This window comes from Pteropus vampyrus, unplaced genomic scaffold (genome assembly GCF_000151845.1).
Source record: "Pteropus vampyrus isolate Shadow unplaced genomic scaffold, Pvam_2.0 Scaffold74, whole genome shotgun sequence".
Lineage (NCBI taxonomy): Eukaryota > Metazoa > Chordata > Mammalia > Chiroptera > Pteropodidae > Pteropus > Pteropus vampyrus.
Genome location: NW_011888855.1, coordinates 815,297 through 840,085, shown reverse-complemented (window position 1 = coordinate 840,085; position 24,789 = coordinate 815,297). Strand labels below are relative to the sequence as shown.

General features: G+C 57.7%; 2 protein-coding genes across 4 annotated transcripts; one reads left to right on the top strand and one right to left on the bottom strand.

The window, feature by feature from the left end:
* The first annotated feature begins 1,042 nt into the window (after positions 1 to 1,042).
* PRR7 (proline rich 7, synaptic) lies at positions 1,043 to 10,053 on the top strand. Of its 3 annotated transcripts, XM_023531858.1 has the most exons (4): positions 1,415 to 7,967; positions 8,184 to 8,298; positions 8,612 to 9,268; positions 9,479 to 10,053. In XM_023531858.1, exons 3-4 carry the CDS (start codon positions 8,857 to 8,859, stop codon positions 9,874 to 9,876), a joined length of 810 nt encoding a protein of 269 aa, XP_023387626.1. In that variant the 5' UTR covers positions 1,415 to 7,967; positions 8,184 to 8,298; positions 8,612 to 8,856; the 3' UTR covers positions 9,877 to 10,053. The 3 variants fall into 3 exon arrangements, with proteins under 3 accessions (XP_011360495.1, XP_011360498.1, XP_023387626.1); XM_011362193.1 differs by lacking the exons at positions 1,415 to 7,967; positions 8,184 to 8,298 and adding an exon at positions 1,043 to 1,204 and having other exon boundaries at positions 9,479 to 10,038; XM_011362196.2 differs by lacking the exons at positions 1,415 to 7,967; positions 8,184 to 8,298 and adding an exon at positions 1,071 to 1,204 and having other exon boundaries at positions 9,482 to 10,053.
* A 266-nt stretch (positions 10,054 to 10,319) lies between these two features.
* On the bottom strand, positions 10,320 to 24,764 carry DBN1 (drebrin 1). Its single transcript, XM_011362191.2, has 14 exons — positions 24,520 to 24,764; positions 19,886 to 19,941; positions 19,189 to 19,301; positions 18,959 to 19,033; positions 18,695 to 18,841; positions 18,477 to 18,554; positions 18,088 to 18,239; positions 17,932 to 17,995; positions 14,461 to 14,520; positions 14,248 to 14,371; positions 12,860 to 13,030; positions 11,753 to 12,426; positions 11,359 to 11,461; positions 10,320 to 11,200 (listed from the first exon to the last, which is right to left on the bottom strand). Exons 1-14 carry the CDS (start codon positions 24,603 to 24,605, stop codon positions 11,130 to 11,132), a joined length of 1,974 nt encoding a protein of 657 aa, XP_011360493.1. The 5' UTR covers positions 24,606 to 24,764; the 3' UTR covers positions 10,320 to 11,129.
* Between the last annotated feature and the right edge of the window lie 25 nt (positions 24,765 to 24,789).

Below are 24,789 nucleotides of genomic sequence, written 5' to 3'. Positions count from 1 at the left end.
TCTCAGTCCATGTGGTTTAGATGGGGCCAGGCTTGCACACCTAGAGTCATGACTCAGGTAGAACTCTTAGGAGTCTTTGGTTGAAAGTTAAAAAGCTAAAAAAAAAAAAAAAAAAGGATGTGGGTGGGGCTAATAGACAGGAAGAATGAGAACTACGGTAGCTCCCCAGTCTTGCTCCCCAGTCTTACTCCCAGATCCCATTCTCATCAGGGCACAACCCCCAGAAGCAAGATATTACTGCCACCTTTGTGTCTTTGCATCACTGAAGCCAACTCCAAACCCAAAGAATTCGGAAGAGCTGGGCTGGAAACCTACCCACTATGCATCAGGGGACACTTGGGTTCACAGGTCCAACACGATGGTACCCCTAGGGTGCAGTGATTTTCCCCATGAAACAAGGCCCCCGTTAAGAAGCTAGTGCACAGCCCGGTTCAGACTCAGCCTAGACATTGGGACCCTCACTGAGGCCCGCTTGTGTTCCTGGGGATGAGCAGGGTCTATGGAGGCCAGTGGTATGGATCCTGCTCATCCCTCCTGCTACTTCTAAATTGGCATGTCGTGATGTAGGATTGCTGGGGACACAGTGGGAGGGGCCGTGAGTTGGGAGGGGGCCACGAATTCATGAGCTGGAGCCACTTTGGGGATATCTGCCTGCTCCAACCCCTGCCCACTGCGTGTGTGCAGTGCCTGTCGGTATGCGGCTGGGGCCTGGACGTGTGTGCACTCTCCCGGCTGAGCTGTGTGTGTGTCTCAGGATCTGGACCTCAGCTACCTGGCTGGTTGAGCATTCCGTGTGCTTGATCGATTGTTTGCACTAGGTCCACCTGCATGTGCCCTGCCCGGACAGCCTGTTGCCAGAAGGTTTATGGCGTGGCGTGCACATTCCCTGTGCAAGGCGAGCCTGGGGAGGCAGATGGGTGTGAGTCCTCCGCCTTTGGCTCCAGGACTGCCTCCTCGGCTGCGAGGGGCTGGGGGCGGGGGCCCTCTGCTGGCAGCCGCGCGCGCGCACGCTGGGCACGGGACGCGTCGTGTACGCGCCCGTGCGCGCGCCCCGCGGCTCCAGCCCAGCGCTCGGATCCGCCTTCGCTGCCACAGTCAGCTCCCCGGGGCCGCCGCCACCTACCCCGGGCCGGGGGCTCTGTCCACGGGGCCCACGCCGCTCTCCCGGAGCCAAGAGTCCAGCTCGAGGAGGATGCCTGGGCCCGTGAGTACCGCGGTGGCGGCGGCGGCGGCGAGCGGGCGGGCACGGAGTGCGGGCGGAAGAAGATACCGAGGCCGGCCCCTCCCCGCGGGCGGCTCCGCTCTCCGGCCCCGGGTCGCCGCCCCAGACCCCCACCCCGGCCAGCCCCTCCCCCAGCCCACACCAGAGGGAGGGAGAGAGGAAGGGAGGGAACAGGAGGGCGCCAGTGAGCGAGGGAGTCGGAGCAAGGCGCGAGCAGCCACCGGTTCGCTTGGAAACGGTTGCCACAGCAACGGGGTTGCGCTCCCCGGCAACGCTGCTGCGGGGCGGCGACGCCCCCTCCCACCCATCCCCCACCCCACGCGGGGCTTCAGCCCCCGAGTGCAGGGGGAGAGGGGATGCGGGGACTCCTCCTCTCGCCGTGGGGGATCGTCACCCCTCTAGTCCATCTGAGTGTGCCTGCCTCCACAGCCCGTCGATGGTGGGGGCGGGGGGCGAGAACCCGGTGGGCACGATCTGGCTCCCACGTGGCTACAGTCGTCGCAGCAGGGCTCCTGGGGTGGCTGAAAACGTGGGGGCGCCCTGGCCTGGGGCAGCAGGAGGTGGCATGGTGGCAGGGTCTGGGGTCTGTGCCCTGCCACCCCCACCGTCAGTACACCACCAGCCTGGCAAATGGCCCCACCCGAGTTGGGTGCCCCAAAGGTGATGTTCCTTACCAGGGAAGAGGAAAGAAGCTCGCATCCCTCCTCCTCGTGGCCAGAGCATGTGCCAAACGCGGCTTGGGCCTGTGGTGGGTCTCTGCTCCGTTTTCCAAGTCACCATTCTCCAGGGAGGGGTGGGAGCAACATGGGCAGGGGCAGAGGAAAGGACATTGCTGACCTGGGGAAGCTGAAGCTGGACCAGATGGGAGCACCCCAGCCCATTGTCTGGATCACAAGTGTCCCTTTCTTGTCTGAGCACAAAAACCCAGGCTGTGCTGGGTGGCATGCAGGTTGGCGGACAGGCAGGCCAGCGCCACATGGAGATGTTCTGACCTCCAGGAGAGCTCTGGGAGAATGGCCGCTGAGTCAGAGTAAATGACCTCTGGCTCCCCTCCCAACCTCCCCTCAGTGGGCAGCCTGCTGGGGAATAGCCCTCCGACCAGCTCTCCGGGGCCTGACTCAGCAGATGCCAGCCCCTACCGACCACAGGCCTTGACCACGAACACCATTGGCTTTCTTTTCCCATCCAGAGAGGCGTCCTGGGCACCAGAGGTGACCATTACCCCGGGCATTTGTGGCCTTGGCATAGATTCCCATAGATGAGTAGTGGCCCAAGTCAGGCCCCAGTCTCCCTGCCACAGGCAGCTATGCCTTTGGGATTATTCACAGGCCCCTTACATTCTCTTCCTGCTCTGTGTAAGGGCTCCGCATCCATTATCTCCTAATTTGTCAATTGTGCACGGTAAGTTTATCATCCCCATTGTAGAGGTGAAGACTCCAAGGTTCAGGGAGGTTGTGACTTGCCCAAGGTCACACTACTAGTCAGTGTGGAGCTAGATTTCCAGTGCCGGTTTCTCTGCTGGCGCAGCCCCTCCACCTGCTCCGTGTCTCTTGTGAGCCAGGCAGGAAAGAACTGTAGAGCCTTCTAGAGGAGTATTCTTAACCTTTCACATTCCTCTAGTGAGCAAATGCTGTCTTTCCAGCCTTGGTTCACCTTTCCTTCTCCCAGAAAAATCAGCCGGATTCTTGCTCCTCGGATGCTCTTTAGGACTGTGCTGCTGCTGGGCTGGCTCCCTTCTTTCCTCTCTCCATTTTCTCTCTCTGGGGAAGACCAAGTGGTGAGGGCTGCCTCAGTCCCCTGGGAAACCCCTGAGGCCCTAGTCCTTTGTTTGTGGGCTCTGTGGCCTGATAAGCTTGCAGCCTGGCTGTAGAAGGAATTTAGCAAAGATGGGCCCTTGCGGTGCTGGTCCCTGTAGGTGCTCAGTCTAGCTCGGGTTGGAGACCCAAATGCCTCCAGGCCCAGGACACAATGGAATGAATGAGATGGGTCAGCTGCAGTCTTTGTCACCATGTGAGAATGTGGATTGGGTATGACCAGATTGTCCAATTTTTAAGATCAGCTAGAAATCCAGACTTTTATATAAAATCTCTGGGTTTTTAAATGTTGGCAACTAATCAGAATATTTTTAAAAATTGATTGTGGGCCAACAAAACACATCCATGTACCATGTCCAGCCTGAGTCATGAAGCTAGTCCCTGGTAAAGTGACAGCACTTTTTGCTGGCCTACCCCTAGGCTCATGTAAACGTAGCTCTAGAGGCCGGTTTCCACCTTTGAGCCTCTTGAGGCTGCAAGGTACTGGCATTTTGTTTGTCACATGCAACCAGGTACACTGGTCTTGAATTGTTTTCACCTCCCTCATCAGTTTTGCTCCTCCTTTGCACTGCCAGGCAGGTCTCATCATCTGTGTCTTACAGGTGAAGAAATCTTCAGCTCAGGCATGAGAATAGCCAGGATGGGGTCACGTGGCCTGGACAGGGCAGGGCAGAAGCAGGACTTGAACCCAGGGCTCCTCCTTTAATGCTCTGTGTGTTACACTGGGCTGTCCCTCAGAAGAGGGGCTCCTCATCTCCCTGCCCCCCACCCCTGAGGTGTAGCCAGCTCCCTCAGAGGAACAGATCTGAGTACAGTAGATACTGACCCAAGTAAGGCCTTTGTGCTCACAAGCCCCTGGAGCACGTCTCTGTTGTCCTGTTTGCAGTTCCCTAAGCCCTGGGTTCCTAGCCCAGTGCCAGGTTGGGTCACAGAGATTCCACCTACAGGTAAGGGTGCCAAGCCTTGGCCTAGCTGGAAAGGAGGTTTTGGCCAGCTTCATGCCTGGCTGACTGTAGCAGCTGGGACAATTCCCATCAACTCTCTCTGGCCTCAGTTCATCTGTCTGGGTGTGGGAGGTGTAAAAATGTCACCAGTACCTCCGTGAAATGTCCTTCCTGCCAGGACAGTGGACTCTGCCGTCATCTGGGCTTCACAACCACCTGGCTGTGTGGGCCTGAGCCAGCTCCAGCTCCTTGTCTGTAGAATGGGGATGGCAGCAGCCACCTCCTGGGTGTCACTGAGATAACGAATGTATAGAGGCTACCAGCAGGCCTGTCATATGCAGGGCACACAGGACAGTTTAGCAGCCAGGTTATTTCACCCCACTCTTCACATCATACTCTCCTCCATCCTTCCTCTGTCCCCTTGTCTGAGTCCTGTCTCTTCATTTGACTAGCAGCTCTAGTCTCACATCCAGGGAACCTCATGACCCAGAGCCCCAGCTTCCTGAGGTTCCCTCTGCTCACTCCAGTGCCCTGGTATATGCCCCTGTGCAGTCTTGTCCGTTTACTCACATAGCTATGTGGGTCTCAGCTTGCTTATAAACCACCCTACAAGGGCCAAGAGCTTCTCTCTCAGTGACACTTTGGTAAGTGGCTGACATTTCCCAGGAATGAACTGGATGCAAACCCAGCTCTTGAGGCATTCTTGTCCCTATGTCTAAAAGACCAAACAGGTAACCAGACACCTCCAAGTCCCTCTTTCAACAGTGATTTTTTGAGCTGCTGTGTGCCAGGTGATCAGGACAGATGCAGCCTCTGGTGGTGGACACAGGCTACTACCGAACACTGCGAGATTATTGAGCTTCTCATCCAACCCTTTCGGGTGAGGTGGTGAGACTGAGTAGTGAGTCCTGGGGCAGAGCAGCATGGCTGTGTGGCAGGCCCCTGGGGGAGAGAAAGCAGAGCTCTGGGAAGCATGGGACGGGGACATGGTGCACTGAGAGAGGTGAGGCTGAAGAGGCCTTGGCGGGAGCTCATCTCAGAAGCCATGATCTAGGCCAGTAGATCTAGGCTTGAGCCAGAACTTTGTTAGAAATGCAAGCTCCACCCTGACCTTCAACACTGGGAGCAAAGGCCAGCTCTGTTTTAACAAGCCCTCCACCGGCTCTGATGTTCACTCGTTTGAGGGGAACCCATCTAACCATGTTAAAGAGCTGAGCTGTCGCCTGAGGCACTGGGGTGTCACTGGAGGGTTCGGGTGACAGAGGACTTGGGGGAAAATGGCAATGTGGACAATAGGTAAGCCAGGTAGGAGCACAGTGCGAAAGTAGAGCAGGGGCAAGCATGGTAATAGGGACCTAAGTGAGAGATGCCGGTAGCCTGGCCAAGGCAGTGGCAAGGAACCAAAGGAAGTACACAGATGAAGGCATACTGCACTGAGGGTAAAAACAATGGGACTTGGTGGATGGACTGACTGGTGGGCCCTTTGCTGCAATAAAGGATCCAGTAGCAGATCTCTGGGGTCTGAGTTTGGAGTGCTGGGATTCTTCACGTGGAGGGGCACTATGGTAGGTGCCTGCAGGGGTGCACCAGGCCCGAGAATTAGAGATCTAGGTGACCTTGGGTGTCATTTAATCTCTGTGAGCCAAATGTTCTCTGTCAAATGGGAAGAATGCCAACTCAGTTTGCAGGATGATTGCTAGAACCATCTGTGATGTCCAGCCCTTGGGTAGGGAGTGCCTTAGGGACACACACATCTCTGCATCCCCAGTTCAGAAGCCTCTATCTTCAGTGATAATGTTTATTGAGCATCTCCAAGCCCTTTGCACAGATTAGCTCAATCTTTACCATGATCACTGAGGAGGAGACTGAGGCAACATGGAGTTTAAGAAGCTCACCCCGTGGGCCTCATTTTCATCCTTGTTGTGCTCCCAGTGAGCATGTAGCCTCAGAAAACCATACAAAGTGATACACTCACAAACTTTACAAATAAGGTGAGGTGGAATCCTAAAAAATGTTCAAATAACCTGTAAGGAAAGAGAAAGAAAAGAGAAAGCAAACAAATAAACATAAAACTGCAGACTTAAGGACAAGTCTGCCTGAAGGCACCGCTCCTAGCACAACTGGAGTTGGACAGAAGCAGGTATTTGCAATGAACAGTCCGGACCACCTGACAGAGGCCCAAGGGGCAGAGAGTCAGCTCCTTGGGGAGGCCTCAAGCAGCTTGGCCTGGTCAGGAAGCACATTTGGAAAGGTCTAAATGAACGTACTGATGATGATGGATTGAGCACCTACTGTGGGTTAGATGAGATGGACTGAGCCACTCCTGTGAGCCAGACGCTGGGCAAGGAAGCAGGCCACAGGCAAGGTCCCACCTGCTCAAACTGGGTGTTGGCGCCTATGTGGGATCAGAGGGCCAGCTCAGCTGTGAAACTTCTCTCAGACACACAGTGGCCTAGTCTGTAAAATGCAGCAGTGGTTCCTCCCTCTTGGCTGAAGGGCCACAGTGGCATCCATAGGTCTTGGGCATGGCCCACCCCTTGTCTACCCTAATGCCCAGTCAATTGAGCTCAGGGCACAGTCCCTGTCCTTTGTTCCTGGTTAACCCTGGAGCTGCCAGCCTGTTTCTCCTCCACCCTCTAGCCTTTTCCCACTCGAGCTGCGGGCCTTGGTGGAAAGGAACAAGAAGGCACATTTTGGCTATACGCTGCCAGTCTTCCCAGTGTCCCCGTGGCCGCCAAGTCCTTATGTTCCAGTGCTCATGTGCACTGGGCTTTTTGTGTATAGCTCAGTCGTCATGTAGGGTAAGGTGTTTTGACACAGACTTTGGATTCAGACAAGCTAAATCCTAGCTCCTCCACTTATTAGCTGTATGACCTGAGGCAAGTTCAGTTTCCTCTCTGAACTTCCTTTCCGTCTCATCTATCAAATGGACCCCCAGTGAGAAGGCAGTGAGTGGAAAGGGCCTAGAACAAGGCCTGACACGCAGTGGAGTCCTTGGCAGGTGTTTCTATTTCTAAATCAGCTAAACTCCATCACCTCCAGCCCCAGAAGTGCCTTTTCTGACCCAGAGTTGTTCCTGCTCTTCAAGCCAATGGGCCCCCTAGTTAGTGCCAGCTTCCTGAAAATTCCTGTGGGCTCAGGAAAAGGAGAACAACAGATTTAATTAACTCCCAGTGACTGGCAGCATCGTGTTTTTATCTGGGCTGCGTCGCCATGGCAGCCTCATGGCAGGGTTGTCAGGGGGCGGGTGGAGCTATTGTTCCTGCCATTGTCTGTTCTGGAACGCAGGCCCAAAAGAAAGGGATTGGCACGGGCACCAAGTGGCACATGGCACAAGGCAGCCGTGGAGTCAGACAGGAGCCATCTGGAATAGCCTGTGGCCTGGCTTCCCCCCAGCTTGCTGCCAGACCAGCTTAGGGCTCAGGCCCATTGTAGGCCCCACAGCTGAATGTGTGTGTGCCTTGGACATGCTGAGGATAGGAGCATCCATGGGACTCCTGGAAGAGGCCCACAAAGTAGCTCAAGAAGCAGCAATCTTCTACCCCAGGCTAAGATGTTGTGGCTAGGCTTGGATTCAAACTACAGAACTGCCACCTGCCATCTACACAGCCAATTGCTTACCCCCTTTCTTATCTGTAAAATAGGAATAATTCCAGTTACTCCAAAGGGTTGTATGTGAAAGCCCCTGGGTATGAGGCATTCAAGAAGGGCTCATTTCTGTTCTTCGGGGGTGGTGAACAGTCGCTTGCCACCTGTCACTCCGCAGTCAGGGCTCCCTCCTACACACCTCTTAGGATGCAAGGTTCCCCTCTCAACCCTGGCTATGGAGAGGAGGTGGAACATGAGATGCCCATCTGGAGTGACGCGGGACCAGGAGGTACCAAAGACAGCTACTATTCCTCCTCTCTGTAAAAGGGGAATGGACTGAAGGGTAGCGACTCGGCGTCCTGGAGCTGAAAGGTCAAGACTGAGCGGAGCTGCGCTGGGGTAGGAGGCGATGGGACTGGGATCTGGCGGGCGGAGGTGCCTAGGGCAAAGGGAGGGAATGGCCCACGCAGCCAGGCGTTCGGCACAGGTAGGCAGGTAGCATGCCGTAGCAGCCAGAACCACCCTCCCGAGCACCCATGTAAGAGCGGCGACGACTGGGAGGCCGCACTGTGGGCTGGGATGTTCCACGTTTGGGGCTGCCGGGCACTTGCACAGGGCTGAAGCACTGGGAGGAAGGCCACCCTTTCCCCGCCGTCAAGGAACCATGCCGAGACTCCTCTTCAGCGGCCTGGGTCTGCCCGCGAGCCTCGGAAACCCTCTCCAAACTGAGGTACCCTGTGTTGCGGGTATGCGGATAACGAATCTCCCTTGCTCGGAGGCCGAGTCTGGCCTTTGCGCGCCCTCTGCTGGCGGGCCTGGAGTCCCCTAGGCTCAGCGGCAGCGTCCGGATCCTAGATCCGGGAAAACCCTACCGGGGAAACCTCAGGTCGTGACGTCATCCTCGGTGACGTCATCACGCCCCCGGGGAGTGCGGGGGTTCCGGCAGAGGAGGTTTCCCCGGGACTGCGCAGGGCACGGGCGCGAGCTGGGAAGTCGTCGGGGGCTGCAGCGCGCCTTCACCGCGCCCTGTGTCTGTCCCACAGGTCCTGCGCGGCCCCGGGTAAGGCCCGCCCGCACGCCCGCCGGCGCCATGGGAAGGAGCGGGCGTCGCTGCTGCTGCTGCCCCCCACCGGCGCGCGCACGACTTGAGCCCTGCCGCGGGCAGCCCCCGGCCGCGGGTCCACAAGTGACGCTGGCGGCTCCTGGGAGCGTAGCGCGGGTCCGGGGCCACGTAGAGGAGCCCAGTGTCCAGTGAAGCAGCCGAGGACCCGCCGCGCGCGCCGCCGCCATGGTTATGTCCCAGGGCACCTACACGTTCCTCACGTGCTTTGCTGGTTTTTGGCTCATCTGGGGGCTTATTGTCCTACTCTGCTGCTTCTGCAGCTTCCTGCGCCGCCGCCTCAAACGGCGCCAGGAGGAGCGACTGCGTGAGCAGAACCTGCGCGCCCTTGAGCTGGAGCCCCTCGAGCTCGAGGGCAGCCTGGCTGGGAGCCCCCCGGGCCTGGCGCCGCCGCCACCACCGCACCGCGGCCGCCTCGAAGCGTCGGCGCACGCGCACCAGCACGTGCACGTGCACCCGCTCCTGCACCACGGGCCCGCGCAGCCGCACGCACACGCGCACGCACACCACCACGCGCTGCCTCACCCGCCGCCGCCGCACCTTTCGGTGCCGCCACGTCCATGGAGCTACCCACGCCAAGGTAAGTACCGACATCCGCCGAGGGCGACCAGGATCACCGGGGTGGGCGGGGCCTCGTCCGCGGGCGGGGTCATGGCTTACCCTCCGGCTTACACAGGACCCCTCCCCCCCGAAGGGAATAGGCTGGGCCTGGGGTTGGCGGCTGGCCAAGACTTCTGTGGGAGGCTGGGATGGGTGGCCTTACGCCCTCGGACCACTTCCCACTCTGCAGCAGAATCGGACATGTCCAAGCCACCGTGCTACGAAGAGGCAGTGCTGATGGCCGAGCCGCCACCGCCCTACAGCGAGGTGCTCACGGACACGCGCGGCCTCTATCGCAAGATCGTCACGCCCTTTCTGAGCCGCCGCGACAGCGCGGAGAAACAGGAGCAGCCGCCGCCCAGCTACAAGCCTCTCTTCCTGGACCGAGGCTACACATCGGCGCTGCACCTGCCCAGCGCGCCGCGGCCTGCGCCGCCCTGCCCTGCCCTCTGCTTGCAGGCGGACCGCGGGCGCCGGGTCTTCCCCAGCTGGACCGACTCGGAGCTTAGCAGTCGTGAGCCGCTGGAGCACGGAGCTTGGCGCCTGCCGGTCTCCATCCCCTTGTTCGGGAGGACTACAGCCGTATAGAGGGACGCCCGGCGTCCCAGACCCCACCCGCGGACTCCTGGCCTGACTGCGGGGCTTTTTAAATGCTTCCCTTGGACTGCAGGGGAGCGGGAGGGAGGGATTTCTTACCCCGTTTGTTACATTTTGAGGATAATAAAGGTGTGTGATCTGGTTTGGTACAAACCGAGAGGACACCCACTGCTTGCGCCCAAGTGTGCCTGAGCCTCGGCAGGACGAAACATGAATGCGCTTTGCCGCTGCAAAGTGGCAAAAAGTGCAGAACTAAACCTGTCGGCCTGCTTCACAGGCTGGTTTCCTCGAGAGCCTCAGACCCCACCTTCCCTGCCCATGAGATCAGGTGAGGGCATCCCCTGCGGCTTTGAAAGTGGAAAGAGTTAGGAATGGGGGTTAGGGCAGGCGGCCCACCCCAGATCCACCCCTGGAGGCCCGGAGCAGCAGGCCCAAAGGGATCTGGATTTCTTTATTAACAGACATGAGCACGACCCGTTACAGAAGTTTGTGCTTTCCAAAAAACAGTTACTGAATGTGAAAAAGGAACCCAAGCAAAGGAGTTGGGAAGGGGCCACCCTAGCCCCCGGCCCCACCCATAGCCCTGACCTGAATCGCGACTAAGGCCTCCAACCTGGGACCCGCCCAGCAGGAGGGAGTAGGAGAGGGCTGGGAAACTGAGGGGCCCCAGCTGGGCCTGCTACTTCCTTTAGGCCAGGTGGGAAGGGGTCAAGAGAAGGGTGGGGAGGGGGTCCCAGGGAGCCAGAGCCCACGAGCCATTTATTGCCATGTTTTCAAATTCGTGCAAAATATCTGAAGCCCTGGACAGAGAATACAAAGTGATATTTTTCCAAGAAACAAAACTAGGAAAAGATGGGGGGACATTTTCCCATCAGACTCCCACCCACGCCAGGCCCCAAGCAGGGTGAGGCCTCCACCCTGGCCAGCTGAGTGAGCAGGGAGGACTAAGCGCTACAATCTGGACCGGGCGGGGAGGGGATGGAATTTGCAACAGCGTCTCAACTACCAACGGGAGGAAAACCAGTCAACTGTACAAGTCTCCTATCAACTTTTTTAAAAAAGGGAGAGAAAAGCTGTAAAAGTCAGGCCCTGTGGGTAGGTAAGCGGCCAAGTCCCCGGCCAGGGCCGGAATCCGGAGTGAGTGCCAGGCAGAGCTGCTTCGAGTGCAGGTGCAGCCGGCCATCTGGCCAGAGGCGGCGCACGTGGATAGCCTTGGCAAGAGCAGCCTGAGGGCGGCGCCACCGCTAATCTCCACCCTCGAAGCCCTCCTCCTCTTCTGGGACTGGGTCCGCATCCCAACAGGTGATGTCGATTTCTATGGTGTTGGGAAGAGAGGAGAGTTAGGAGATAGCCAGCTGATCCATGGCTGTCTCCCAACCCCTGGGAGCTGTGTCAGCTACGGGGTTAGGGATCACCTGCCCACACTTGAACCAGAACCCCTAATTCCGCACCATCAGCCACCGCAGTTACTACCTGGAGGCTTGTTGTAGAACACAGGAGGCGGAGCCTTTGCACACAGCTCTTCTGATTGGGCGAACTCCTCCTCCTGTGATTGGCTGAAGTACCCCTCGCTGGCCTGCAGGAGGAAAGCACCAGGTCACTGGGCCCCACCCCACAAGAGTAGGGCTGACCTACCAGGCCTGAGCCCGTTTCCCTGGCAACCAGTGATTCCATCCGTGGTTGCCAGGGAAACAGATGGCTGCCTTGGGAACAAAAGCAGAGCTGGCCTGGGGAATGAAACGAAGCTTTCCCCAATAATGTGGGTCACAGAGAAAGAGGGGTACTGCTGCAAGCCTGAGAAACGGCTGAGTCAGCTCCCTGCTCAAGCCCTGACTCCCACCCCTCCCACCAGGCTACCCTGCTCCACCTGGGTCCCCTCCTTCTGGGTGGTCTCGCCATTGGTCAGCTGGTGTGGCTCAGGCTCTGGCTCCAGCTCCGGTTCCTGATCCAGCTCTTCTAGAGCAGAGGGCAGAGTTGGGGCCTGGGGGCCAGCCAGGGGCTCCCCTTCTACTGCCTCCTCTGGGTCACAGAAGGTAGCTGGCGGCTCAGGCAGCTCATCAAAATTAAGGAGATTGGCACAGCCTTCACCTGCTGGCGGCAGTGGCTCCTGAGCCACCTCATCCAGCAGGGACACCTCCGCCAGAGTGACCTCAGCACCCGAGGGTGGTGTTGGGGCCCTAGGCTCAGCCTGGGGTGCAGAGGCCCCTTCCCCATTGCCAGGCCATAGGTCAATGAGGCTGGCAGAGGTGACGGTGTTGGCAATAGCGGTGTCAGCAGCAGCAATGTTGGTTTCAGTGGCAGCAGCTGCCAGGGTGTCGGCTGGAGCAGTGTCAGCTATGGCAGGCTCCAGAGGAGCAGCCAGGACAGCCTGCTCTGGAGCCACCATGAACATAAAGTCCTCCATGGGGCTGCCTTGCCCCCGGGGAGACTCCAGTGCCTGAGGGGGCTCCTCCACAGGGCCAGCCCAGGCCTGAGGGGCTGTGGCTCTGGACTCCTTGCTGGTCTCTTCGCTATCCGGGCTGGGACCAGGCTCCTGGGTTTCTGTTACAACACAAATGGAGGAGACGGATGGGACCAGCTCCCTCAGGAAAGGATGCAGGGCCTGGGCAGCCACCCTATCTACCCTGCCCCCCCAAAAAAGTTGGCAACCTCTTGGAAGATGGTCTCCACTAAGAGCTCTGTGCAGACTGCCCTCCAGCACCTACTGGGCCCCACTGCCCTTTTACCTAGTGTCTTTAAGCCACTCGGCAGCCCTGGGAAGAAGGCCTGATCCCCACTCCAGGGAGAGAAACTAAGCTTCAGAGGACAGGTGTCACTGTGACACCAGGGCTCCTCCTGGCCACAACCACTTCCAGGACAGTGCAGCCTGGGTGATGGGTAGCCTAGATCCCTGGGGAGTTATTACCATGGCCACATGGGGTTTCCAGCACAGGGACTGGTAAGAAGCCCAGTGCAGCTAGCACTCCTCATTTACCTTGGGCTGGTGGGGGTGGGGGTGGCAGTGGTGGAGGCTGCGAGGACGTGACCTCATCCAGGGCCCGCTCGATCTGCTCAGAGACAGGGGTGGAGGCTGTGCTGGAGTCAGATGGGCTCCGGGCAGGGATAGGGGTGGGTGCCATCCTCCGGTGGCTGTCCAGGTGGCTGCCTGTGGAACAAACCCCCAAGCTGGTCAGTGAGGGCCAGGGAGCCAGGTGGGACCAGGATTGTCCACCTTGGGGCCTGGCCAGCACCTCTTCTCTGGAGTCTGGTCTGGGTTGGGGCTTGGAGCTCCCCAGCTCCCCAGACCACAACTCCAGACCCTGTAAGCCAGGCCCCTGGGAGCCAGCACCCCTTCAGGGCCAGGGAAGAGGCGGGCGGTACCTGCTCTGGGGACAAACACCAGAGATCAGCGGTCAGGCTGGGGGAGTGAGGGCGGGGGGCTGCTGGGAAGCGGGGCCCTCCTTACCCCCCTGCCCAGGCCTGGGGCTGCTACCTACATGGGAGGGAGGAAGAGAGATTTGGGGTGCGGTGACAGGTGATATAGGGAAAGGGAGTCCGTGGAGGGGAGGAGGAGGAAGAGGAGGAGGAGGAAGGCCCACTGTCCGATGCCTTTATGAAAGGGCAGTACGGACGACCTGCCGAGAGAGACAGACAGAGAGAGAGAAACAGAGGACAAGAGAGGGTCAGTCTCCCCCACCCCCACCCCAAGGCCTCACCCACCCCCAGGGCTGGCCCTGGATGTTCAAGCTGCCTTTGGCCAGGGTGCACATTCAGCCAAGCTAGGCTACAGCCTCAAGCTGTCACAGGACTCCCACCAGCACCAGCCACACACAGCAAGGAGCCTGCCCCACGCAGCCAGCCTCTGCACAGCACACACCTGGGAACAGCCTGCCCCACACCTAGAACCCCAGCACAGGCCAAGCACACGCAGGGGCAAACACTCAGACCAGCAGACAGGAAGCAAAAGGGTGCTTCAGGGGGAGGCGGAAGCTGCAAGGAGAATTCCAATAGGGAACCTGGGTGAAAGCCCCAGAGCCAGGGCACCAGCCCACCCCACATGCACCACAGCCCTCAGGCAAGGCCTGGTTCAACCCCAACAGGGCTGCTCCCCACAGCGAGGGGGCGCCTTAGCCCAAGCCAGGGCGGACCAGATGGCCTCTAGCACTGCCCACTGCTTAGCCAAGGCCCGACATTGACCTCCTTCCACTCCCAGCCTTCTAGGCCTGCCACCTGGGAGGTGGAGGGTGGAAGTACATCTGATGAACAACTCTGCCTTCTCCAAGGGTCCTTGGGCAAGGCTTCCCTTCCAAGAAAGAGTGCCAAAGAGGCTCAAGGCCAAAACCTGAGGAGTGAGGGTCGAGTGGGAGTGGGACCTGGGACTACCTGATCGGTGGTTGAAGGGCAAGGGCACATCACAGCTGCCCACGGAGGCTGATGCGACTCGTTCCTGCTGCTTGAAGAACTCCCGTGGGTTGTCAGGCCGCTGGGCAATAATGGCTGCTGCCTCCTGGGGGCACAAGGAAAGGGTCAGGGCCAAGCTGGGACTGGCTGAAGCAAACCCCTGCTGGCCTCACCTGCTGTCCTACCAGCTCTCACCTCTACCTCCGATTCTGACTTCTTCATCTGGGTCTCTTCCTCTTCATCCCGCTGGTCAACCTGGAAACAAAAGGGACAGGGTCCTGGGCACCCCCAACAGAAGCTCTTGCCTTCTTGCAGCCTGTTTCCTCCACGATCTGGCAGGAAGAGCCTTGGAGGTGGCACCTCTCCTCCCTTCGCCACCCAGTCACACAGTTATTTCTGTCCATCCACAAGGCCCTCAGCCTCCTTACCTCCAGCCTGGACAGGTGCCTAGGCACCCAGCACAACTCCTCCTGCTCCTTTGCAAAAACATCCTACCAGGCACCCAGGGCCTCCAGGAGTGCGCCCTGCTTTGTAGCCAACTTTTCTTAAACCTACTCCAGTGCCTGGCTAACTGTGCCCATCACTGCTTCCTGGATCATTATTAGTCCCCTGTCTCCGTGCTCTCCTCCCCTAATTTCTTCTCTATAAACCCTCAAAGAACCTTTCCAAAATCCAGATCAGACCATGATGCTTCCTAGCTTAAAATCCCTCAGGGGTTTCTCATGAGTCATAGTGAGTACTAGCTGAATATGGCCCATACATGACTTTCATTTTGCCAGTATGTTTTTAAAACATGTTAATTAGTTGCCTCCACTTAAGAATCAGGAAGTTTCATAATGAAATCGGGATCTCCAGTTTCTCTTACCTGGCAACACTGGCCCACATGCCCCCAAGCAGCCACTGGCCAGAGCTGCAGCCACCTTCACACCAGGTGCGTGCTATCCAGTTTGCCACAGTCCCCACCACTCTTTACTGCCTTTCACCTGCTCATTTCATTTGCTGTTTTGAGATTGCAACCCCAGTACAGGCAGGTGGAGCCCCTCATATGGGCCTACATTCCCTCTCCCTGCCTGACCTGCCCCATCACCTCTCCAACATCCCCCTCCCACCCTGACCTGCCCACATACCCTGTGAGATGTATAAAGTCATCAGAATGACCCAGTAACCATTCCTGGAACATCCATACCATTTCCCACCTGGCATGGGAGATGAATCTCTCTTGTCCCCAAGTGCCTGACCCCCACCCCAGCTCCAACTCGTTCTGCTTTCAGCCTCAGCTTGTGAACTGCCTACTGCCAGGGGATGCGGTCCCTGGCCCATTCAGGTCATTTCCTTTTCTGAGTCCCCATGAGGTGTTCCAGGCACACAGATTACACTATGTCAGAAATTTCCTGTTTCTGGGATCATCTCTTCCACCCTCTGTGGGCGACACAGGATGAGAACTCAGGCCTATGTGTGAGTGACCAGCACAAGGTTGAGTTGGTACATGTTTGCTCAGTTGAACTCACTACTACACCGAAAGCCTCTACATCAATGTCCCCTGCTGCCTCTGTAGCAAATGGGGCAGGAGAGACTGAGGGGAGAGAAAAAGCTGCAGGCAAGGTGGTGAAATAAAAGAGATCCTTTGTTTTTTGAGCACATAACCTACAACTTAAACTTTTCTGTCAGGGTGCATCAGGAGAATGGCCCTTCCAGGTATCCACAACTTCATGTCTTCCAGAATTAAGTCTAAATTCCTGACCTTGCTCTCTCTTCTCAAATTTCCCCTGCTCCTCGGCCCACTGGGCTCCAGGCAGGCTCCTTGCCTTCCCGTAAATGTACATCCCACCAGCCTTTGCTGATACTCTGCCTCTGCCTAGTATAACGTTCCTCGGTTCCTCTGCCTCACTAAAAAAAAGACCAGAGGCAACTTACCACAAAAGCTTTAACTACCAAGGATGTGAAAAACACTCAAAAAAGTTAGGGCTGTGAGTAGGGGAGAGAGATCAACACACTAACCATAAGGGTAGACGGCATTGCTGTACCTGAGCATCTGCAGATACATGGGAGCTCCCTAGCAACCCTGGCGTAAAGGGAACCCAGACAAAGAAGACAATTCTTATCAGAGGAGAGAAAGCAGAACAACTCCTTAAACTGATAGAAGGCATTTTACAGTTCTAAAGGGCCAGCTGGAACTATAAAATAATAGAATAAGTTTCTTAAGACTTTGCTTGAAATGTTGATAATTGGTGAAGACAAGTGATCAGTTCAGGGGGTTAACTATACTATTCTTTCTACTTTATGTGCATGTATGTGTATGTGTGCAATTTTCCATAAAAAGCTTTTTCAAAAAGCCTTTGCTCTGAATGAATAAATGAAATATGTTATATAGATAAAATGGAATGTTATTAGCTTTAAAAACGAAGGACATTTTAACACATAGATAAACTCTGGAGACAGTATGCTGAGTGAAATAAGCCAGTTACAAAAGGAAAAATTCTGTATGATTCCACTCATGAGATACCTAGAGCTGTCAAATTCATCAGACAGAAAGTAGACTGGCAGTTGGCAGTGGCTGCAGGGAGGAGAGAATGGAGTGTTAGTGTTAATGAGTACAGAATTTCAGTATGGGAAAATGAAAAAAATTCTGGAGATGAACAGTGATGATGTTTGTAAAATGTGAATATACTTAATGCCAATACACTATACATTTAAAAATGGCTAAAATGATATATGTCATGTTATGGATATTCTGCCACAGTTGAAAATAAACTCATCGATTCGTTTAAAAAGGCCTTGCCCATCTGCTTCCTCACCGTGTTTCTAACACCTGGCACATGGCAGGTGGTGACAGGGGTTTACTGAATAAATCACTGAAGCTAGAGCTTACCAACTCCACATCATCTCCCATCTTTACCAGCCCAGGAGCTGATGGGGTTGGAGTAACCTCTGACAGCCATTTAACGCCTGTGCCTGCAGGGTGTCCTGCCTCCTCCCTCCCAGTCTCCTGTGGGTGTGGCCCTGAAGCTCCTTGGAGTCCTCAGGGCCCAATATCTGCCCATTACAGTTCCAATCCAGACGAGTATCACCCACCTCCTGTTCTGAACTATACCATGTTCTGCCCTTTTTGAAACACGAAATTCAATTCAAAACATGAGGATCTGACTCCATTGCGGTTTCAAAGGGCCAATCCACAGGCTCTATGGGCCACCCCAATGTTTAGAGGTTCAGACAGCACCCCTGGAGCAAGGGGCTGCTCTGAAGGAGACACTACACACAGTGTATTAGATGCTCAGAGCACCGGCCTGGATTCATTCGTGTGGCTCTGCAGCAGTTATGTTGTGGGGACCAAGTCTCAAGCCCGCTATGTGCAGGAAGCATGTCTAACCCACCCTGAGCCCCTCAGGCCCTGCTGGGAAAGGACAGGGGAGTCTGGTCAGTTAGGGTCTGGGTCAAGACAGACTTCTCTCTTTCAGAAGTATAAGCTTCTCCAAGGTCTTTCCACAGCCAGGGGCCAGACCCCACGTGATCAAGCAGCAGGCCTGAAACTCCATGACACCCCGCGAAGGGGTACCCAGAACACCCATCACTGTCCCTAAAACACTGATTTCCCCACGAGGCCCCGGAAAACAGGGGCCATCCTCTTCTCCCTGACCAGGAGACTGGGAGCTCTGGCTAGAAACTTACAAAGATAGATTGCTCCTTCAACCGCCTCTTGGCCTCCTCAGCTTCTAAAGTCTGCTGTTTCCTCCTAGAACGATAAGCAGGCATGCACCCCTTAGGGCAGGCCCACATGGACCTGCTGGCATGGGGCAGGGCCTGCACGGGGTGGGCCAGGCACACCTGTGCTCCTCGATCTGCTGTTCCCGCTCTCTGTAGCGCCGCTCTCGCTCCTCCTGCTCCTGCCGCTCCTGCTCCATCCGCTCTTGCTCAAACCTGAGTCTCTCATCCAGGGCCTTCTTCCGCTCCTCCTCCTTCCTCAGCTCTTCCTCCTTCTGCAACCACCCATGCCAAGGCAGTGTAGGCCCTAAGCCTGCCCCCTCCCACCTCCCACCCTCCAGCCCATCCCCAACTCAGGGCAAAGGAAGTAAGGGTTCTGGGGAAATAAAGTGAGCCTTCCGGGCATAAGGCTTGCTCTTTCAGCTGGGGTAGTGCATGGGACGGGACACACTACTGAAAGGGTAACTTGGGGAGAGAGGCCCAAAGCTACCCTTTGGGGTCAGGGGCCACACCTTGGCCTGCTCCCAGAACTGCTCGCGGTTAATCCGTTTCATTTCCACAGCTGCATCAGTTTTCTGATAGGTGGTGCCCTGCAGAGTCAAATGGCCTGGAGTGAGTGCAGAGAGCAAGTTGAGTGCTCCAGGAGCTCTCAGGGCAAAGGCTGAGGACTGAGAGGGCAGGGGTGGGCCCAGCACGAGGCAGGGCCAGCTGTTCCCAGGGGCACACTGACCACCGGCTCGGCATTCTCATCCTCGCGCAGCCTCAGTCGGTGCAGCACAGGGCTAGAGAGCCGTGCCAGCCCGTTGGAAAGCCGCTGCCCGATGGCGCCTGCATCTATGTCTTCCACGCTGCTGGCATTCACAATCACGTCGACGCCCTGCAGCAAGAAGGTGTGTTCAGGCAGCATAGGTCCCTCCTGTCACCACCACAAGCATATGGACCCTGCCCTGGGTGGCTGGCCCTGCCCTTATGAGAGCCCTGGCCCCACTCGCACCTGGAAGAACTCGGCCACCTTAGCCACGTGGCTGGCACAAGCACATTTGCGGGCATCAGGCACATCTTCACCAACCTGCAAAGTCCCCAACGAAGAGAGGGTTAGAAAGGACAAGAGGGGCAGCAGCCTGAAGCCCCGAGCTCTCTTCCCAGCGGTGTCAGTGGGTGAGGCCGGGTGGAGGGCAACCGCTCTGGGGCTTAAGCTCCCTTCCCCAGCCCACAGCCACATACCCAGTTGATGAGCACGTATTTTGGCAGAGCAGCCTGGGAGTCCTTGACACTGCAGAAGCCGTACATCACCTTCTGGTTCTCAAAGTGGCCTGAGAGCTCCTGCAAACCCCCATCTGGGGGAATCAGGAGGGTGTCAGGACTCCCTTTTCCTGAACCCTCACCCTGCAAAGGGCCTCGAACCCGAAGGAAAGACTCCTCTTGTGGGATCTACAGGCACCCCCGGGGACCTGAGGTCTCAGAGTTCTGTGATGGTGTAAGAGGCGGCAGGCAGGTGTTGGCTTTGCCTCTGAATCCTCCAGGGCCTGATTGGGGGTAGGACTGTGGAACTGCTTTTTCTCACACATCATCAAGTCTCACTGCCCAGCGCTGTAAAATAAAGCCTTTGGGCTCTGGAGAAAGTGAGGATGATCTGGGCCATCCCAGCCAGAGCCCTCCCCTCCAACTGTGTGACTTTGGGCAAGTCACTTTCTCTCTCTGAGGCTGTCTTCCTATAATCAAACAAGAAACAAAGCTCCCTCCCTTCCCACCCGGGGAATCTTAGGGATGACCAGGAAGGACACCCGCCAGACAAGTGTGGATCTGCTGGATACAGGCTAGGAGGTGGCCTGGAGCCAGTGGGGTGGGGAAGAAAACAACCGGAGGAGGGGGCGGAAGAGAGGGTGGAAGAGGAAGGGGAAAGAATGGTTGGAATTCTTACCTCCTGACGCTGCAAGCTTGAGGTCATCCGAGCCATCCTCATATGTATACAGAGCCCTGGGGAGTGGGAGGGGTGGCTCTTAGAACTGTCAGGGCCCAGGCCGCCAATTTTGGGTGGAGACAGCTCTAGGGAGGAGGTAGGGGGACACAGAGGGGGTAGGACAGGAGGGGGGTTCTGGCCCAGCACTCTGCCTAAAAACTGGTGGGGGTGTGGTCCTGGGGCCTGGTAGAGGGGGCCCTGGGTCAGGTGAGAAATAAATAATAGGAAGGAGATAGAAATCGCTGCCCATGTGTCATGTCCTCAGAGCTCGGAGCCCTGGTCCTGGCAGCCTACAACCCAGCAAGCTGGTGTGCGATGGAGATTCCAAGGCGACGGTTCCTTGGTTACTGTTCCCTGGCTACCATGCTTCTCATCCCCCATTGGCTGTTGCCAGGAACCTACCTGGCGCTGCCTTGGTACCCACTGCCCCTCCCCCCCACAGCAGGGGATGGGGCGGAGAACCTAGTGTTCACTCCACTCAGGGCATCCCCTGGTAACCATGGCAACCCAGCAACTGGCACAAGACTAGCCCACCCTGACTGCAATCTCCTAAACACAAAGGACCCCGGGGACACGCCCAGGGCCTCAATCTCTGCCTCTCTGAAATGGAGATGAGGTCATCCAGGTCACTCTTGCCCAGACTCTGACCCCTGGGTGACCCATGTCTTCCTGGCTTCCAAAGGGCAGCTAGGCCACCTCTTTTCCAGCAGAGGCCCTGACCTCCTGGGACTGCCACCCTTTCCTTCCACCTTAGCGTCACCAGAAAGCTGACCTAGCAGCCGTCTTCCTTCTTCCTCCTCCCTAGCGTTTTCTTCCCAGGCAGCCGTGGCACAGCATCCATTTCACAGAAGGGAAGGCAGAGATTTTGGCTCCTGAGGAGCCCCTGGGAGGACAGGCCTGAGGCAAGGAAGAAGGGCCTTGTTCTGGAGGAGGCTCAGGAGGGTTCGGTCCCTTTTCAAGACCCCCTTTCTCCACTAATAAGGCAGGAGGCTGGGGGCTGGAAGGAGGGAAGGCAAAAGCATAAGGGAGATGGAGAAGAGAAAGGGAGGAACAGAGTCAGAGAAACTGGGCAAGGAGAAAAAAAGAGAGGACAAGAAAAAGAAGTGAAGGTATGAAGAGGAAATGAAGGGAGGGAGGGAAGAGAGAGGGAGGAGAGAAAGAAGAAGGGAAGTGGGGAAGAAGGGAAGGAGGACACACACACACACACACACACACACACTTCCCGCTTCCTCTGGAAAGGGACGGAAAGGGACGCAGGTGGTCTGGGAGGTCGGTGGTCTGGGAGGCCGGGAGCTCCTGGTCCAACTGTTGCCCAGGACACAATGCTGGCAGCTGCTTCCCAGCACAGCTGTCCCACCACCTGTCCGCTGCCCTAATCCACCATTAGGAACAAAGGGCCCTCAGAGAAGCAAGGTCTGCCCCTCTCCATTCCACAGATGAGAAACTAAGGCAGAACTCCAAGATTCTGGTTTCCAGACACTGCTCTAGACAGCGCACCTCTCAGGGACAACTGTCAGCCTCTCTCAGGCTTTGAAGGCCCTTGCTACTCCCAGGAACACCTACCCTATCCCTTCCATCCTCCACCCTTGCTTACCCACCTTTAGCCACCTTTCCAGCCACAGCCCTGACCTGGCAGAAACCATAGCTAACTTCAAAGCCTTTGTCAGGCCTTCAACCCTGAGCTCCGCCTGCCTGCTTTTCCAGATATACCTCTGTACCCACACCACACACTTGGGTCATACTGGATGGCTCCCTGATGCCAGACACAGTTCTGGATATTTCCCACCCTTGAGCCTTTGCATATGTGGTTCCCTTCACAGAAAGGCCAGACCTGTTTCTCCACCTCCTGCCTACCCCGGCAGAAACTCCTCAGGGCCCCAATGCCAGCTCCCTGGGAAGCTGTGCCCTGAGCTGTACCTCCCCAGAGCACTCACCACACCCCAGCAGGGATGGGAAGAGGTATCTGAGCCTGCCCTAGGTCTCACTAAACCAGTGCTTCTCAAATACATCAGAGGTGGCCTGGGCAGGTGGGAGTGAGTGAAACCGCACAAAGACAGGATAGGTAACCAGGAATCCACATGTCTCCCCAGCTCCAACTCCTAGAGACAGACACTGCCTCAGTCAGACCTAAGCTCCCATGGAGGTGAGATGTCTGGCTCAGTCAATTGACAAGCCTCACTCTCTGGGTCCAGTGTCTAGCACGCAGCAGCACCAGTAGGTATTTGTGACGCCGACACAAACTCTGAGAAACCATCTAGGCCAGAGAAACGGGACCGGGGTGAGGTGGCAGCTGGGATGTTGCAGCTCCATGGAGATGCTGGGGTCAGTTGAGGTGGGAAGCTGAGGGCAGGTGGAATCCTCAGGACAATCACATCAGGATGTTAGAGCTGCGACATCCTGGAGGTCCCAGATATGGTTGAGCCCAATACTCTTTTCTTTTCAGTACCAGAGAGGAGCAGGGACTTGTGTGTGGTCACACATAGAGTCATGTCACATCCAGGGCAACACTGGCTCTTCCTACTACACATTCTGACTTCCTGGGTCCTCTGCTCCTGCCTGGCACCTGGGCAGGGCTCCATTTCAGAGGCCCTGCCATCCTAAGAGTGAGCTCCTCCCATCCCTCCCCACACTGAGAAACCAGGTAAGGGAGGGCAATGACAAGCCCCCTTTGCCCAGGCAGCAATTTTACCACACCCTCCTCCCACCTCTGAGTGCAGGGTCCACGCCTGAGTCCTGAGACTTCACTGTATCCTGGCTTGTTGCTGTGGGCCCTCATGTCTCCCTCTGCAAGATGTGATCCTCACACCCTTTTTACAAAATGCTATCTAGGCCCTCGGGAGTGAACAAATGTGTGCATGTGTGAGGGTGCATGCGTGCATCTGTGTGTCCCACACACAACCCAGATGGGGGGTGACGCACACTAGTGATGAATAACTTGCTTTGGCCACATGGATGCTGCTGGGTGGTGGGAGCCCAGGCCTCTGCTGAACAGGACGTGGGCCAGCAATGGTTGTGTAGACCCACACTGGGCCTCCAGAGCTCTGCTCTGGAGAAGTTAGGGACAATGGGGTGGTGGTAGGCAGTAGTACCCCCAGACTGAGGGTGAGGGGGCATTCCAAGATGGACCATGCCCCTCTTCAGGCAGGGCCCATCGTATCCCGAGGCCAGCTTCTCCACAAGGCCAAGCCTGCTCCTTGCCCTGAACTCCTCCCATGATCTCAGCCCCCAGGGGCAGGGCTGGGACAACGGGTGGGCCGCCTGCCCACTTAGCCTGTGCTGGCCTCTCCTGTGAGTGACCTGCAGGACATGAGAACTTGTCTCCCGCGTCCATCCCTCCAGGCCTGGCTGCCCGCCAGTGCTGCAGTACGTGGCATAAACGGCTAGCCATTTGTCCCCTCCTCCAGCCCCCAGGTCAGTGTTCCTATCCCAATGCCCTCCCAGCATGAGGGTGAGGCCAGCTCAAATGAAGTCCCTCAGGCCTGCCCTCACTCTGTGTCTCAGTTTCCTGCCTGCCAGGGGAAGAAGAGGCCTGGGAACTAAATGGGCCTCCACTCCAAGAAAAGAGTATTGGAGGGGAATGATTCCTGGATGGGGCAGGGTGGAACCCCTTGGCTTTCCTACTACCCTGGGGACTCCAACCCAGAGCAGGTGGTCCACCCCTCCCAGAGCTCAGAGGGAGGCAACAGCTGGGGAGGGGGAAGACGGCAGCCTAGCTCCTCCCCCACTAGGGAGTTGAGAGCCCCTTGCCACTGGGCCTTGGAGCCAGGGTCTCAATTTATCTACTCAGCCCCTCATCCCTCTCTGGGAGTTCTCTCGATGCTTGTGCGCCCGAGGACTGCAGCACCCGAGGACTACAGCCCAGGGTCCCCCGCTGGTCCCCTAGGCAGGGAGCTCAGCCCCCTTGGCATCTCCCAACCCAGCTGCCCAGCCCCGGCAATCCCCCTTCATCCTTGCCTCCTCTGCGACTCCTGAGAGGAACAGGAGTCACTGGGCGGTTGCCATGTGGCAATGAACGTCTTTCCATCACACCCCAACTCCTAGAAGGCCCCCCTGGTGGGCGGGGCGCCCGGCCCCTAGCCCGCTCCGCTCCTCCCCCGCCCTAGCGTTCCTTTGTGCTGTGGCTGGCCCGCCGGCCGGGCTGGGCTAGGCAGGCTGAGTTGGCTCCGCTAGCTTGGTCCCCGCCCTGTGCCTGCCCGGTCCGCGCCCGCTGGAAGGTAGCGAAGGTGCCCTTGGCCGTCCGGTGCACACCTGTCCCCCAGGCCCGGGGCGGGGGAGGGGGCGGAAGACGGGCTCCTGCAGGACCGTGCGGCCCCGGGCCACACGTCCAGACCCCGCGTCTCTCCGGTCCGCATCCGGCCGCGGATTCCACCGCGCGACTGGGGCAGGCTCGGGGCGCTCGGGGCCAGCAGCGCCCCGCCCGGCCCCTCCCCTGGCGCTCACAAAGACAGCCCCGCCCGGCCCTCCAGGGCCCCTGCACCATTTCGGGTCGCCCCCTCCTTTCCCAGCAGCCGGGCGGCGGGCCGAGTGGAAACAAAGGCGCAGCAGCGGCGGCGGCGCAGGGACAAAGGGGCCGGGGGGCGGGGGCGGGGGCTCACCAGTCCGCCGTGCTCTCCTCCCGGATCACCTCCTCGTAAGCCGCCAGCAGCTCCAGGCGGTGGCCGCTGAAGCTGACGCCGGCCATGCTGAGGGCCGGACCGAGGCCGAACGGACAGACGCACAGACGGACGGACAGAGGAAGAGGGAAGGAGTCACCGCCGCCGCCGCCTCGGAGCCTCTGCAGCGCTGCGAGCCGAGCAAGCCAGCGGCCGGGGGAGGGGAGCCGGCCGGCGGGGGGCGGGGGGCGCTGGCTCCGCCCGGCTCGTCCC

Excerpts from the sequence above, each read along its gene's own strand:
- DBN1 (XM_011362191.2), bottom strand. The coding sequence starts at position 24,605 with ATGGCCGGCGTCAGCTTCAGCGGCCACCGCCTGGAGCTGCTGGCGGCT. Across the intron at positions 14,372-14,460 it reads AGTCAGAATCGGAGGTAGAG|GAGGCAGCAGCCATTATTGC; the intron begins GTGAGAGCTGGT and ends TTGTGCCCCCAG. Across the intron at positions 12,427-12,859 it reads CCCACCCCCACCAGCCCAAG|AAACCCAGGAGCCTGGTCCC; the intron begins GTAAATGAGGAG and ends GTGTTGTAACAG.
- PRR7 (XM_023531858.1), top strand. The coding sequence starts at position 8,857 with ATGGTTATGTCCCAGGGCACCTACACGTTCCTCACGTGCTTTGCTGGT. Across the intron at positions 9,269-9,478 it reads ATGGAGCTACCCACGCCAAG|CAGAATCGGACATGTCCAAG; the intron begins GTAAGTACCGAC and ends CCCACTCTGCAG.